This window comes from Acanthopagrus latus, chromosome 16 (genome assembly GCF_904848185.1).
Source record: "Acanthopagrus latus isolate v.2019 chromosome 16, fAcaLat1.1, whole genome shotgun sequence".
NCBI classification, from domain to species: domain Eukaryota; kingdom Metazoa; phylum Chordata; class Actinopteri; order Spariformes; family Sparidae; genus Acanthopagrus; species Acanthopagrus latus.
Window position 1 is genome coordinate 24296212 of NC_051054.1, and position 17123 is coordinate 24313334.

Here is a 17123-nt window from a genome sequence, read left to right on the forward strand (position 1 = left end):
CCTACACACTCACCTCTCTGCTGGATGCTGAGCTGCACAGCAGTGCGTACAGTTCCAACAGGGCTGACCGCCTGGCACTCATACTGGCCCTCGTCATGGGCTGCCACCCGGGTGATGCGGAGAGTACCGGAAGACAGGACCACGTGGCGGCGGTCTAGGGGTAGTGGACTGCCCCCACGTGTCCAGGCAATTACCGGCTGGGGGTATCCACTTGCCTCGCAGGGGAAGTCCACCGTGTGACCCTCCAAGACTGACTGATCCTGTGGTGTGACTGTGAGCTGGGGGATTGCTAGGGGCAGAAGGGGAAAAGCACAGTGAAATGTAGTTTTAAAGTTAAATCTTGCTAAGGAGCCTTTATTTACCATGTCAGACCACAGCTGAAAATACAGTAAGTGCAGGGGATAAGTCAGTTAGAAAAAAAGCTTTTCTGGGGGCATGACTGGAGTCTTCCAAAGGGCTTGGTGGATGCAATGCTAAAGCTATTACTGAGATAGCTGCACAAGAATGACAGAGAAAGTGCAGCCAATACTAAGCTTGAAAGTTCTGAGAACTATGATGCTTACATTCATTGTGAGACATGGCATTGCTGGATATGGTCAGCAATGACATTGATGTGCTACACTCACAGTACATAACCCCTGAACAAGTCACTGCAGCAGTGACAGACTGCCTCTGGGGCTAACACAGTGACACTGGCAGACAGCACACACCTACAGCAAAAAGCAGTAACAGTCATGGGTTTTTTTTTTGTTTTTTTTTTACATGAATGTGGCATTAAAGGTAGTTGTTTATTCATGTATTCATTAGACTAAAACAGGTAAGGGAGCCTGTTGAATGTAGCAAACTATCCATTCAAACAGCTCCCAGTGACATATATATGTACACTGACACATCTGAAAAATATTTGTGTATTATGATACCTTGATTATTAAAATAAACCTTGTAGTTGCACAGATACACTCTGTTAATCATTTAGCAGAGACACAAAAGAGAGGCTAGTTCTTAACAGATTAATGCCACCAAGCACAGTGAAGCTGCTTTGTATCAGAGTTCATGTGAGAATAGAGGTCCTGATGTTTAAGAGGAACTAGGATAATAGCGGTAAGAATCATGTATTTGTTGCCTAATTGTTTAATGCAAGTAGCTGCATGGTTACTTGAATAATCATGTTGAGACTTTTAATGACTTTTGCCCATGCTGACAGTAAAGGAGCCATACAAGATGGAAGATGCAAGTAGACAAGTAGACAAGGCAAGTAGGCAAGCCAAGAAATGACAAGATTCATGTCTGAACCACAGCAGGCAATTTTTAAAATCTGACTTTTGTATGAATAAATCAAAGTGAGAAAAATGTATTCTGATGCCTACCTTGTACGATTATATACGCTGTAGCATGTATGGTATCAACATTATTGGAGGCAAAACAGGTGTACTCTCCTCCATCAGCTTGTACTACATTCTGGATAAAAAGGCCTCCAGAAGGGGTGATGTTGATGCGAGCATCGTTGGGCAGAGGTGTTCGATCACCCTTTGTCCAGGAGACCCGGGGCTGCGGCTGGCCTGTGGCACTGCACTCCAGGGTCACACTCTCTCCAACCAGCACCTCAGTGTTCTGGGGTTGGATCACAAAACTTGGCCGGGCTGGAAGAGTATGGGAGAGAAGGGAGGGGAGGGGAGAATGTAGGAATGGGGTTAGGTTAATGAGGTGAGAGATGATTTTTCTTTAGGGTCTCTGGTTTAAGTAACTGTAGTGTATTAGGGACCGATATAAATGTTGGCAAACAGTTCAAAAGAAAGCTACTTTTGCATGCAGTGGAAAGGTTGGTTCATGCAACTTTACATTTCTGTCACTAATACTCTGATTACTGCTACAACAACATTCTATGAGTTTCACAAGATGTTTTTGTGTCCTGTCCATATTTGGTTGCTGATTACTGTGGAGTCAGAGGAAATATGTACACACCAAGAGGTCTGGTGTTTACAATCACATGGAGACAGGAAACACACAACATCTGCCCCTTAAAAAGTGTTCCCTAACATGGGGTTGTCACCAGGGCCATCCATCACATGGCGATGACCCCTGGGTCATCTAGAGCAGGGGTCACCGACAGTGCCCGCGGGCACCAGGTAGCCCCCAAGGACCACATGAGTATCCATCAGGCCTGTTCTAAAAATGAAAATTAAATATTGATATTGTCTGTTTCCCACCTTGTTAAGTCATTGTTGATGATTATTGTGAGAAATCATTAACGTGCTCAGTGTCTTCACATAGATGAGTATCATTAATCATTAATAATAATAATAATATATAACTAAAGGCAAACTGAGCAAATTTGTTATTTCAGAAGAGTGTATCAAACTGGTAGCCCTTCGTATGACTCAGTACCCATGAAGTAGCTCTCAGTTTCAAAAAGGTTGGTGACCCCTGATGCAGGGCAATGGTAACCTCCAAAAGCAAAAGCGAATAAGACTTTGACTGATTGATGTGTGAGAGCTGTTTAAGTGTGTGTATATCAGGCAGAGGATAAGAGAGAAAGTGCAACAGAGACAAAGGACAGAATGTACTTGTGTGTGTGTGTGTGTGTGTGGAGTATGTGGAGAAAAAATTCCAATTTGAAGCCTCCAGGCTTTGCTCACAGCTCAGTGGGACATCACAGTTATTTTACTTGCTGAGCTACGAAGGTAGAGTCTCTGTTACTCACAGTGTACAAACCTTGCTCTATTCTGATGACAAAAAAAGAATCACATAATTTTCCAAGACATATGAATTGACATGTCAGTCTGTGATGCAAGTTAATTAGCATGGACATTGATATGACCGAGAATTCTACATGAAATACGCATGCTTAAACAGTGTTGACTGTGATGAGCAGAGGTTGAGATTAAAAACAGCCACTTACAAGGGGCTCCAAAATACCGCAGTGTGACCTGTGATGTCTTGACCTCCCCGGCCACGTTTTTGGCCATACACTGGTAGACTCCCTGGTCCGTCTCCCTGGTGTCCTGGATCATCAGTGTCCCGTCTTCCAGCAGGTTCAGACGACTGTCATCACGCATGTTCAGGGCGTTGCTGTCAGGGGGCATGAATGGATTGTAGTTCATATTTGATCAGCACTGCCTTGTTTGATCAGAATTTCACTTACAAAATGCAGAACAATCTGTAGTTGTACAAATAGCCCTTAAGCCTGACAGATGTTAATTTGAATATACTACTTGTTGTGATACAAAGCTGGTTGAAAATCATCAAAGTTCCCATTTAAGTTAAGGACCCAAAAACGCACTTAACCACTGATTAATCATCTTACTTGTTCCTGAGCCAGATGATCTGTGGTTTGGGGTTGCCTTCAGCCCTACAGGTGAAGTAGACAGTGTTCCCTGATGTAACATCGACATCCTGGGGTTCTGAGGTGATCCTGGGTACCTCTGGGGGAATTGGAAAAGATAATGGTTGGGTGTCAAGGCTGATGTTTAGACAGATATTCTGAGACAGTGAAGACTAATAGACTAAACTCTCTGGCCATATCTCATAGGTCATCACAACTGAAGATTAATGACACTCTCAGTTACCTATCCTGAGCTGAAGAGGAGCCAACCACAGTGCATAATCAATCAATCTTCATTTGTATAGTGGCAATTAACAACAACTGTCATTTAATGACTATTCAAATTGAGCAGGTCTAAACCATACTCCTTCGGCCACCACAACAAGCTCTTTTAAGTTAAGATCAGAGTGTACCACTGCAAATACAAACCACTCATGAGGAAATCGTTAAAAGAAGTGTCAAGTGTAAGGTGTTGCATGGGCACTGTATGTGGTCAACTCCTAGACCCTCTACCCAACGCTGCCTGTGTGGACACACACACGCTAGTGAGCCGCAGCAGCTCAGCAGCACAGCCATCATGCAATACATAAGCAGCCAGTGCGGACAAAGCATGAGCATGTCTACTGAGATCCCCCCTTGCCACCAAATAGCTCCACATTAGCACTGGGGACTATAATAGCAGTGGGTTGGCTATCCTGGTGCTTGGTGATATGAACTACATTGTGGTCCAATGAGAAGGCAAGCATAGCTCATCAGATACCACTTGTGCAGAAAGATGGCACTTCATCTCGAGGAGGACAGCTGTTTTGACAGCTGTTCAACCTGCCGTGCATTGTTCTGAGGTGTGGAATGCTTCCACTCGCACACATTCCACCTCTGCTGCTTTGCTATGCAGAGAGATGAAGTGAAAGGGGTTACAGGGTTACATCAAGCAAGAATGGGCAACTTGAAGCCATCAAATTAGCTGCCGAGATTTAAAAGTGGTTGGTTTGCAGTCGGCTGCCAAGTGGGCTGCCTGGCTCAGACTACAGAGCTCAGTGGGAGCTGGAGGACACAGTAAGCTAAGACAGTTGGATTTACTGCCAATGGAGCCAATCACCTGTTACAGAATCTGCCTGAAAATCAGCCATATAGAAATGTGACAAGTCTTTAGAAATATCCAAGTCAGTAAGATTCAGACTTATACTGCAGTGTGTAAGACAGTCTTACATCAGGCGCTCAAGACTTTAAAAACATTGATCCAAACTCGTCTGGTCCCTGCTGGCATAGTTGTGGACAAGTGATGAAATATCAGTACTTATGAAAATAAACCTCTCTTTATGCCCTCTTGTTTGATTGCTGGAATCTAAGGCCTGCATAGTGACAGTCAAAAATACAAAAAAAATAGACAGTGTGGTGCCCTCATCCCAGTATTTGTCCTAACTGGTCAGATAGACTCTATGGAGCAACTGATGACACTGTATGTTTGAAAATGGTAATGTAGTATGTAAGTTTAGCACATCAAAACAGGAGCCTCATCTCAAAGATGGACTGAACATCTGTTGGTGGTGTCATACTGGACAAACCCAAGGCAAAATTGAAGAGGTCCTTTCACATAGAGCAGAGACACAGCTGGTGTGGTATGAAGAGTGAAACAGCTGGGTGCCTGGAGACCTCAGACACAAAGAGAGGACACACATGTGTATGAGTCTGTCTGTGTGGGTGTACATGTCAGAGACAGTGACTAAGCATACCCACTATTTGCTGACAGGAAGGCTGTGGATGTTTTGTATGAGACTGAGTTGTGGTTTAGGTTAGAAGAGTGTGTTTAAGAAAAGGAACATGGAAAACATATGCATCCTCCAACAGATATGTGTGCGTGTGGCTTCATGTATGCTTGCTCAGATGTTTGCTCCTCTCAGGCTGAAAAGTTATCCAAATGGAAAAGAAAATTAAGCTTCAATAGGTCAAAACTAGGCGAGCCTAGTACTGTATATGTTGTTAATGATGCAGCACATGACAGGGAACACTAGCAAAAAAACATGACTGTTCCAGGTTTGTGCTGACAAACATTTTGTGATCCAGAACTGTCATCATTAGTGGAAACCCTGATTTTTCTCTGTACCACAGTTGAGCTCCTCAGCTGTGAGTGTTGCCACTGATCTGCCCTGTAGGCGGCTGGGGTAGTCGCAGGTTGCAGCAGCTTGGGCATTGCCCGACTCAGCGTACTGCTTCAGCAGGTCGGCCAGCCACAGCAGCTCACAGTCACAATTTAATGCGTTGGAATCCAGTCGCCTGAACGGACAGACATAATGCACAAACACATAGACACTCATTAAGTGAAAGATAAGCATGAGGTCAATACATGAAGTATACAGGATATGACATGTAACTGTGTAAATGTATCGCCTAAATCCTCTCTGGTAGTTTGTGAAGTGGTCTGGCTCAGCTTGGCTCAGTCTAAACAGTGGGGCTCAGCGGGGCCATGCTGGAAGACACTAGCTTCCTGCCGTGGGAAACTATCTCTATGCTTGGCCTTGTCCTCTGGTAACTGATCCAGCTTTCATTTCTACCACGATATGTCCATAATCCATGACATGGCTTTTTACTGGCATGGTTTGACATTGGTGTTTTTTAAAGAGGTGGCAAGAGGGAAGGAAACAATGGTATGAGACCAAACTGCTGCATGTTCCTCATCGTCTGTTTGCTGGAGGGGGATGATGTTTGAAGATGTATTAGATATACTGTAGTTTGCCAATGGTTGTAAGTGCCCACGTTTCACATTTTCTCATCATACCCCACCCTAGATTAATGCACCTTGAATTGCCTTGCTGTGCCATTCACAGCCCTTTCCAATCTCCACTGCGACAGACTCAAAGAGAGAATAGCTGAACTACAGGAGGGACCAAGCTGTGAGCCTTTTGATGGAAACCATCTTGCAGCCAAAGAAGGGTGAGAACAGTGTAGTGTGGTTACATAGCATTTAACTGACAAACAGGCCTCGCTTGATACTGGGTGTCGTGGGAGTAAACTGCAGAAATCAATAGAGACATACAGTCTAACACAGACAGATTTTTCGGTGGTTGTTAGGGACTTTCCACTTACAGCCGTTTCATAGCCTGAAGATGAGAGAAGGTACCCGGGACTAGCTGGGTGATTCTGTTGTTGTGCAAAAATCTGAGGAAAAGAGAGAGGAAAACTATTATGGTTTATCAGCGTTTCAGAACTGTATAACTAGCTATGGCTATATAGTTAGCTCATAAAAGTACTGAAAACTTCATTCATTTAGGTCTTCTATTAAAATGTAAGGAACTTAAGTATCATAAATTAATTAACATTTACAGTATTTGGAAAATGCCTTCAGGTAGGTAACAAATCAAAATCATAGAACATTTTCCATTAGGGAAATGATCATCACATGATCATCTTTCCAGACATGCAAAAATGGCTTATTGTTTACTGCAGACTTGGATTCTTCAGCTAAAAACAGACATCATAACATTTTCCTGTTTAAGTAATGGTCCTCTGACAAACATTTCCCCAAAACGATTCATTCTTTAACAACTATAAATTAAGACCATCTTTGATGCAGCTCTTCATCTCCTATCCTTAGCTGTAGGAAACTGATCTACAGATATGCTCTCTGGCAACTTCACCAAAGTGACTGCTTTGAGCGTGACCATGGAGATATTCCCCAACATGACACGGAGAGTATGCATCGGGGAATTCCTTCCCTCATTTTTAGCAGGTGTCCTTTCTTTTTCACCCTCTCCAGAGGCCAGGCATAAACAGGGACCATGAAAGAGGAATTTAACAGGACTTTCTTCAGACATCTGTTGTAGAGTTTTAGAAGCAGAGGCGACATCGCATCTGCATGTTGTCAGAAGAGTGCATATCCAGAATGTTTGCAGGGAGTGCACTGGACTAGCAAACCACATATAAAACAGCTTTAGTTGTTTGCAGAGAAGATCATTGGTTGTTTGTTGACAAAAAAGGAAGATGTATTAATTGTTACATTATTGAAATAATTTTACAAATCTAGTTATGCATTACTTAGGGACAGGGACAACAGCATGAGCATCACTACTTAATTTAAAATGAAGCTGACACATTAGACAGATTAGACAGATATCCAAGAACCTCTCTGCAAGCAGTAAATAAGAATAATTGGATTTAAACTTCAACTTTTTGAATGAGTTGAATGATATCTGAAAAATATCACTGAAGTATAATCAGTGATCTGTGATGAACAAGTTCACCGTATTCTATTCTGTGATTACAATTAGCTCAGCTCTGTGTTTAATGAGGCCAAGATGTGTTCTTAGTTAGACCAGTCCAGGACTCTGACTCGAACATTAGGATCCCTCTTGATCTCTTTTTCCTCTGACTGATTCTTGAAGTGTGAGTATTCCTCAAAGCAGTATAATTGGGAAAAAGTTGATGTCTATTCAACAAATAAACTGCAGAATGAATGTAACACTTCCAATTCAAAGAGGACACACAAAATTAGCCTCACGGGAACTAAATATAAGCTGGATCAACTTCCAGAATCTGCTATCATCGCTGTTTTATTATCTGAAGCAACAGGGAGCCTCAGAGGCTTGTTAAGAAGCATTTGGCCGGTCAGGTTATTCCAGTGTCATGCTAAACAAAGTCTGGACCAGTCTGAGTTGACACTTCGATGACAAGTACATGATGTTGGCTTTCTGCTTTCTATCAAGAGTCCTGTTGCTCCTAAATTTATGAATCCCTTGATTTGTGAGAAAATTAATGTTGCAGAAGCATTTTTCCTTCTGAGAGAGTTTTCTTTTTTTTTTTTTTTATAACTTGGAATGTGTGTGTGAATTAATGATATTTTAGGAATCTTGGGATAAAGGTCAGACAGGGTGAACTTACAGTCTTTCCAGCTTTGGTAGGTGAGTGAATGATTCTGGTTCCAAAGACTCAATGTTGTTGAAGTGCAGGTACCTGTAGAGGAACAAAGCACAGTGAAATATGATTAAGACTCCCTGTCTGACTACATGTAATTGAATTTCCCTGAAAAGGTCCTAAGAGGGGAGAAAATGAGAACATTGAATTGTCCCTGTTCACCTGGCCTTCCCTGACACACCATGTTACTGCAAAAAATGTTTCACAAAAAGTGACATATAGCTTCTAGTTGATTGCAAATAGACTAGAGAAGTTTGCACATCAGGCTTCCATGTTCGACACTTGAATACAAGGTCTGAAAATCTATGGCTGAATCCTGACTTTGAGATGAGATTACCCATGGATGAAATAACAAATCTAATGATTATCTCATGGAATGAACAAAGACGTATGCTCTCAAATGAGCTGAGAAAAACTAAATCAAACTATATGCTCACAAATAAAGGTTTACAGAAATGTAATCCAACTGATGGTTGAACGCTAACCATAAGGGTTCACTTGGGTATAGGCTTGTTCAGACTGCATAAGCAATGGTCAAAGCAGCTGCAGCAGCAACACAGACAGAGAAAAAACAGCAAAGAATGTCATATAAAGTGCTTCATTCCTCTACATGTCTTCCACACAAGAAAATTCATTTTAGTTTTTGCCTTTAAGTTTATTTCAACTATTAATTCTCAGCTGTGTTTTGACAAATTGTAATGGAGATCCAACAATATGTCTTTAGGTGTTGCCTAAAATATATGTTATAAAGGGGCCAGAATAGAAAAACACAACACAGTCTAGACAAGTGAAAGCAGAAAGGATTTAAAGAGCCAACAGTGAATTCATTCTAAAGCCACTTAATCTTGGTCTATTATATTCAAGATAATGCAGACATCTCTACAGGTGATATATCCAAAACTTGGCAACTAATACCAATAGATTAATAAATAGTACTGCAGGTAAAAGTATGTATTTTTGATTTTTGATTCTTTAAATGTGTAAAAAGGATCAGCAGAATATGTTTAAATTTTTTTGGTTGTTGAGCTGTGATCCTATGTGATCTTTATTTACTCCTTGATAAACCCAGTGACATGCTGATAAACATCAAAAGATAAATGGTGGTAACAGGTCATAAGGGCATGTAAGTACGTTCACAGTCTCTGCCAAGACTACACAAAGCCTTATTTGCTAAGGAAAAGGTGCATAGCTGCAATATTGGCTGTGATAATGACAAGCTGGCTTATCAACACACTACAGGCATCCTTTCTGTAACCAGAGATCACATAAATTCTATTCTTAAAACACATTTCATATCATAATAACATCAATCAGCAATTGCTAATGTATTTTCTTGTCAAACATGCAAATATAAAAGACACAACAGAGGAAGAGTATTTTGCAAAACGGCAGAGAGCTATCAAGTTTCTGACAGATGAGACTTGCAGGAAGCAGCTGAATTTTATCACACAGACTAAACATACATAATGCACTCAAGGTTTTTCACAAATGGATACCTGGAGCAGATTTTAGCAAATCAGTGCAGAGGAGTGTTTTCTGCACTAGCAGGATACAAGTCAAGCTTTGCTCTAAAGCTGAATCTGCCATGGCACTAGCATTACTAGCAGCACAAATATCATGCTTGAAGCTTTGCAGGGGGGTGCCGCATATCTGTTGTCCTGATCACAAGACATGCGGCTCATGCAAAAGGGTCAAAGAGGGTCAGCACGGCATACAAGGGTGGGTGCACACACGGCATGCATTGTGGTGGTGGAGAAGTGGATAGAGGGGCGCATGTAAAAGGGGAGGAGGGGGAGGTTATCACTGTACTGAAAACTAACTGAACAGAACTATCATGATACCTTTAGAAGGCCTACACAGTCATGTCGCAAAGCATCCATAACAACTCGAAAAACGTCTGTGAAATACCTGGCAGCATTACATTATGTGACTTAACTTTTAAATCCCTTTTGACCATGTAGACCTTACAAGGTTTCATGAATTGTTTATAGCAATCTTTCAGGAAGGGGTGGGGATAGGGGATCGAGGTATTTTACAGATGGAAAGAAAGAGGGTGGGTGAGCAGAAAGAAAAGGTCGACGAGGAAGTTGGTCACTTACAGTTGCTCAAGAGAGACAAGCCCCTTAAATGCTTGTCTGTCAATTGATTGGATTTCATTCTTGTACAAATAGCTGAAAGGAGAGATAATCAGTAACATTAGTAACACACACACGCACACTCACGCACACACACTCATACACAGGATCATCTGAATTCTGCCTGGTTATTATAAGAGAAAGTAGAGAAACTGATTATTTATTTAGCTGTCCTTTGAAAAAGATAAGCATATTGTGCTAATGTCTGTACATTACGTTTACAAAAGATACAAATGTTAAGACTTGTATTTAAGCCTACTTCATGAATGTTACCAGTTGTAGCCAATTTCAGGGGAGGCTCTTTGCTTTGAGCTTGCAAAGCTGCTGAGCAGTTGCACAGAAACAAAATCAGACACATTCGCAACTAAAACTTCAGGTGAGAATGTATTTATATGGTAAAAGCAGAGCACTGACTGTATAATTAAAAGCAGTTTCAGCTATATTATTGGTAGACTATCATATCTGGATTTGACCAGACCAGAGTTTGTTACAACAGTTGATTTTAGCCTAGCGGCTTTTTGCAGGGTCTGATTTGACAAGATCAAATAAAAAAATTAAAAAATAAATAAAAAATGAGGATCCCAAAATTCACCAAAAATATACCTCCCTTCAGTGACTCAACAATGCACAGCACAAGATAGACACTCAGTTGGTTAGAACATTCTGTTACAAATCTGGCAAAAGTACACCCTATGGTTAAACAAATCAAAAAAAAAAAAAAAAAAGAAAAAAAGAAAATCTCAGACACTGTTAAACCTCTGATACAAGTCAGTTGATCATCTCTGTGCATCTGGAGGTGCAAATGCAGGCTAACATTTAGCTAGCTGTGTTGTCTTTGAAGTGTTTTTGTTCTCTGCAAGGATGGAAATAAAGATTACAGGGAGAATCACAAATCTTGGTTTAAATTTCAGTGACCGAAATTGAAAGCTTATTACATTTGATTTTGGTTTTACAAATTGTGACACATCTCATTACCAGTGTTATTTTGTTATCTGCAATATTTTCACAGATGTACTTGACTAAATAGCAATTAGACATACACCACGTTCCCATGGTGGACAGTGCAGTGTATGAATACTTTAAAGATCATTGTATATGCTGATTGACATGATTTCAGTAAAACAATTTTGGTAAAATAATCTAAACATCTCAAAGTAATCAAGTCAATATGGGCAAAATAAAGCAACTTAAAGGAGAACTTCGGTCAATTTAATCATGCAGCTTCATTGCTCAAGCTACCCTCGACTTGCCAGCACCGAAGACGCACACACATTTGATCCAAGCTGCATGATTAAATCGGCCGAAATTCTCCTTTAACATTACTCATTAAGACTACAATAAAATAGTGTATAACACTCTAGGAATACATACAATTCTGTTAATTAGTCCTAACATCCAATTACATAGTTCATTCACATAATAAATTGAAGATCAGATGAACATTTCTGGGAAAATGAGAGAAAAATGCTGTTAAGATGGTGTGTGCTTAAAAAAACACTTATCAATAACGGACTGAAAATCAGTTGTCAACAACTGCCTGTATGTTAAATCACCCCTCCATATGTCTCCACTTTTTTTTAATTGACTCAAAATTTGACCATGAAACAGGCTGAAGTAATTTGCAGCCTGTGTGCGATCAACACAGTGTTTTAGCTCACTGAAAGACAAATACCCTTGACAAGTGCATGTTTTGCCTCTATCACACATGTTTAGGAAATGTGATACTTGAAAAGCAATGGCTTAGAGCTGTCTGCCCTTTCGTCTCGTATTTATCTCTTTTACCCTCCACCTTATCACTCATGATGAGACATGAGAGATACAGATCTCTCTACCGCACAAGTGCAATGTGTGGACATCCTTTTTTATCATTGCCTATGATGTCAGGTTTCCTGCCATAAAAAAAATCATACAATGATTATATAAAAAATTAACAACAATCCAAAACTATTCCTACATTCCTATAGCATATCTGCATATCTGAAATAAATTATGATAGTGATAAAAACTCAGACCATTAAGTGTAATCTGTTTAGTTTACTGACAACTGAGTAACAAGGTGTTTTGTTTCAATACCTCGGAAACTTCAAGTTTCACTTTGGAGAACACAGAAGGAATAAAAAACATTGTGCGTGTGGATTTACATGAAAATTGTGTGTTCAAAAGGTGCTTCACTTGAGTAAGCAGACATCATTTAGTGTTAACACTCATAAACAGTATGCACTGAAACAGCCTGCCTTTAACCAGAAAATGTCTGGTTGAGACACAGGAGGATTTCCCCTTACTGCAGCTGATCACTTCATCATCAACAATCTCAAAAACAAAGCTTTAAATCAATCCAAAGTATGTATTAAAGGAAACCTGTATTAACGTGCTTTGATGAAAGCATATATCAAGAATATACGAGTCCTGATCCAAAACTTAGCCTTAACTAATATTTTCCTGGACAATACAGCTGCATTAAGAAAATAGTACCTGCATCCAAGCTGTTCCTTAATATTTTTATTTTTATTTTGCTGAAACAAAGTATATACTTTCAGATGGCTCTTTCTTATTATACATATGTTATTGCAACATTGGCCTACCATCTGCCTTGCATTACCAGGTGAGTCTGTGATGCTGCACTATGACAGCAGACCTTTGTGTACAGCCAGCTGAAGTGTGTGCAAGATGCAGCCCATGCTTGGTACCTTTATATCATCCACTGCTTTGTTCATATTCTTTATGTTGTCACGTAAAATGACGTGGACATGTTGCTTGTCTTTCTTTGTCTTGTCTTTCATACATGTTCAGCATCTCCTCACTTGCCTGTTTTACATGCTCTGCTGTATGAGATCCACATAACTAGTGCGCTTACCAGCGTGCTCTAACTCGAAAGTGGAATAAATGTAATGTAATGCTGAGATGGTAGGGCATACCGGGGACTCAAAAACTCCAGATGACAGATGAAGAAAACTGGACCAGGGAAATGGTGGACCCCGTATCCACCAAGGCTCTGCATGGGGTGCCATTAAGGTCACAATTCAGGTAGAGTCCATGTGTTCGACTCAGTCTACACAGTCGCATTTGCAGCGTGGTCAAGGAGAAATGGTTTGCTGTGGGTGGTTGAGGTGCTTGGCTCCATGGAGTAGGGGCCGGGCAGTGGTGTGCAATGTGGCTTATTTCCCCACATCTGTAACAGCCTTCCAGGAACTGTCCGGGCAGCCTTCTGGTCCCACACCATGGTCGTTGTGAGGCTGTGGTTGTCGTGTGATGAGAGCTCCCTTCCTCGTCACTTTCCCCATAATCAGTCCATCTCACCCGGCATTTCATGGAGGAGGTAGTGTTCAACACATGTTCAACCTGCTCACCTTCTGCTATGGCATCTGTCAGGGTCCTTGGAGAATACAGGCAGAGATGTTCTCGCAGTCGCTCTGGCAGCAGCCCCCGCGTGAAGGTTTGAAGGGCGAGTTCTTCTTGGGCCCTTGTGTCGAATGTGGGATACCCCATGCATGTGTAACAGTGGAGGTCTGCTGTGTAGGCACCTTGGCTCTCTCCGTCCCTCCTCCTCCATCCAGCCAGCTTGTCTCGGGTGTCTTTTATATGAGTTTGGCGGCCAAATCGATGCTGGATCACCCTTTTAATGGCCGGCCAGTCGAAACACCCTTCTGGCTGGATATCTGTCAACACCTGCAGGGCCTTCCTTCCAACGCGAGGGCAACTTGCAGCACTGTCTCTTTGGCTGACCAGGCACTGAACTAGGCAGCCACAACCCAAACCACGCCCACCCTGAGCCTGAACATCTATGGGCTTTCCCCAAGCATCAAATGCAGCTCTTTTGTTAACGCTCTTGCGAAACGGTCATACTGCAGATGTAACATGTCGCCATTGGACTAATTTCCCTTTCTAATTTAAAATATTTCCACACTGTAGACATTTTATCCACAGGTTTGCTGTGATGTAAAAAAAAAATTAAATTGGGTCCACGTTCAAAATGACAGACCCCCAATCAGTGGAAAAATGCCTATAATGGCCTGAACCCAATCCTGCAGAATGGATCGGGACATCCCTACAGTACAGGGTTCCCACAAACGGAAGTGCTGACCTCTGTTTGACTTGTTTATAAAAGTGGTCGGGGGGACACTGTGTAGATAGCCACTGGGGTCATTAGGTTTGGAGAACAAAGATAACAGGGAGCAAACTTTACTGGGGTCCAAAGGAAGTGAAGAGGTGAGACGGGAGATATAATCTAGCCCCCAGCTGTAGAACACAGAATCAGCAGGAAGGGAGAGAGGTAGGGGGACACCTTACCCCAATCACAAAGGCTGGGTTCAGGCTTTAGATCAACTCTGCTGTAAAGTGAGAGGGACTCTGTAATTAAAGTAGTTACTAAATAGCTACAGGATATAATTACAACATACTCAGTTGGGATATATGCCGGGAATGTGTGTTTGTGTGTCAGTAAGCTGAAATTCTACTGAGAAAGCAAAGCTTCTTCTTCCCTTCTATCCACCCCCTCTTCCCTCTCTCTTGTTCAGTGGTAAGGATGATTTTGTGTCAAATGTGCTGTATGTCAAACCCAGTCTCAAACTCAAACCATCTTATACACCCATCAGTCCACCATGTCATGTATAATATCACTTACATGTATAAACAACATGATCTAATTACATGTTAGGGTAAGGAAAAACAAATCATAGTTTGACTTAAAATCACAACTGCAGGGCAGGAACTGAAGCTGCAACTAACAATTTATAATAATATATTTCCTTTAGTGAATAATTCAACAATAATTTAAAGGTATAAAAGGTAAAAGGTATAAGGTAAACTGTATTCAATATGCATTGCCCCAAACCCATCCCTGGCCCTGAATTTCAGCTGTCTGAAAGTTGCTAAAGTGAGCTCTACCAGCCCCATTCACACTGCTGTTTGCATGCAGGGATCCCTCCCACACCCTCCTCTGTGTGAAAGTTTCAGATGCGGCACTGATCTGCCTCTGGAGGTAGTATCAGGGCCGCGTTATTGGTGAATCGGCCCAGTGTGAACGGATAAACAAAAGTAACATAGTAACTGTAACTGTTTTTGGCAACTTATATGAGGAAAAACAACACAGCTGTTGGTGGAGAAGGGTCTGTCCTCCAGCCTGTCCTACCGACTCTGCATCGCATTTCTGCCCAAAAAACAGCATCTGTCACCAGCAAAAAACTTTAACTCACGGAGTGTTTGTGATGAAAATAAATCACCGCTACGGACCTCTTATACTAGCGGTAGCATGTGCTAATGTTATGGCTCCGCTATGGCTTGCAGAGATTTTTTCATTCAGCCATACCAGTTTGACCCAGAATGGGACCCAGAAGGAGAGGCTCCTGAAGAAGTATAGACTCTGTGGCTGCAGCAGGACCTTTCAGAATGGTTAGTGTGTCTGAATAATGTTAGTTTGTTCATATATGTTGTTACAGTTACTGCCATGAAGCTAATGGCTAACAGCTAGCGAAAGCTGTGTTTGTCTCCAACACAGTCTCAAACTCTTGGACACTGTTCACATCATCTCTGTCTCCAGTCTGCACATGTTTCCAGAATTTTTACTGTGACAACCAAGCTCCATCATAATATTATTAACATTAACATTATCAACACCAGCTTATATATGTAGAGACCAGTGTTTTTCATAATATGTGACCTTTAAATTGTTGAGTCTATAAAATGTAAAAAAAAAAAGTGAAAATGCTCATCCCAATTTCCCTGAGCTCAAAGGGATGTCTTCATTGATTATTTTGGTGAAACCAATAATCCAAAACCCTTTAGATTCTTTATTTACGTGATAAATGAAAATTAAAATCAGCAAATCCTCACAATTGTCAAAATACTTGGGCTAGGCTGGGCACAATGGACCAAAATTAATATCTCTTTATTTCAGGCTAAATGGCAATACACCTTAAATATCTCAGTATTTCATTTATAGAGTAGGCTTAATGTTCAATTGTATCCTAAAGCCACATTTGAGAACGCTAGGAAAATCTCTTGATTAGTTGGTGGCTGGTGTCCTTCTGCTAGACACACGATGATCTACTCCCAATCTGCCATGTTAACTAGCTGCGCCAGATGCACCGATACATAATGTTCCATAGGCGCTCAGTTGGATTTTGGGGAACGAGAGGCCCAGTCAATAGCATCAGTGTCTTTGTCATTCAGGAACTGCCTACACACTCAGGCCACATGGAGCCGGGCACTGACAATGGCTCTGAGGATTTCATGTCAGTAACAGTCAAGGTGCTGTTAGCTATTTGACATGAACGTCTGTGCAATCCTTCAAGGGTATCCCTCCCCAGACCATCATTGACCCAACACCAAACCAGTCATGCTGGATGATGTCACAGGCACTATAACGTTCACCACGGCATCTTAGTGTTGAGTGGTATACCGGTTCACACCGAATACCAATGTATATTTTTGTCATGATATTAATTTTTCATATAACGCCATACCAGTGTATTTGATTACACAAAGTTCGGAAAGCTGAGCTACGCCGTGCAACACTGTTTCAGACTGGACCCTTGTCAATGTTGCGCTTCTAACCAGGCATGGTGCAACAGCGAGGCATGGTGAGGGTAAACAGTAGTGCTCTGGTGTTAAGTTTCAGTTAAGATGGCTAGGATAGACATTGCAGTTCATCTCTTCATCTGTGGACGTCAAGATGAGCAACTGGAAAGCCGCTGAGATCCGGGAGATGCTAGCGTCTCCTCGGTCTCTGTAGCTGTCAGCTTGTTGTTGTAGCGGCAAGG

At 41.6% G+C, this 17123-nt stretch overlaps 1 protein-coding gene across 2 annotated transcripts in view; it reads right to left on the reverse strand.

Annotated features, from left to right (window-relative positions):
- Positions 1-17123, reverse strand: part of LOC119005073 (peroxidasin) — a 68474-nt gene that overhangs the window by 31798 nt on the left and 19553 nt on the right. The window contains exons 4-11 of one of the 2 annotated variants that reach the window (XM_037072514.1): positions 10330-10401; positions 8198-8269; positions 6407-6478; positions 5427-5596; positions 3305-3422; positions 2900-3069; positions 1368-1640; positions 14-289 (exon numbers count right to left, since the gene is read on the reverse strand). In XM_037072514.1, coding sequence (XP_036928409.1) covers positions 14-289; positions 1368-1640; positions 2900-3069; positions 3305-3422; positions 5427-5596; positions 6407-6478; positions 8198-8269; positions 10330-10401 — 1223 coding nt within the window. The remainder of the gene's footprint in view (positions 1-13; positions 290-1367; positions 1641-2899; positions 3070-3304; positions 3423-5426; positions 5597-6406; positions 6479-8197; positions 8270-10329; positions 10402-17123) is intronic. The other variant, XM_037072515.1, reaches the window with a different exon arrangement.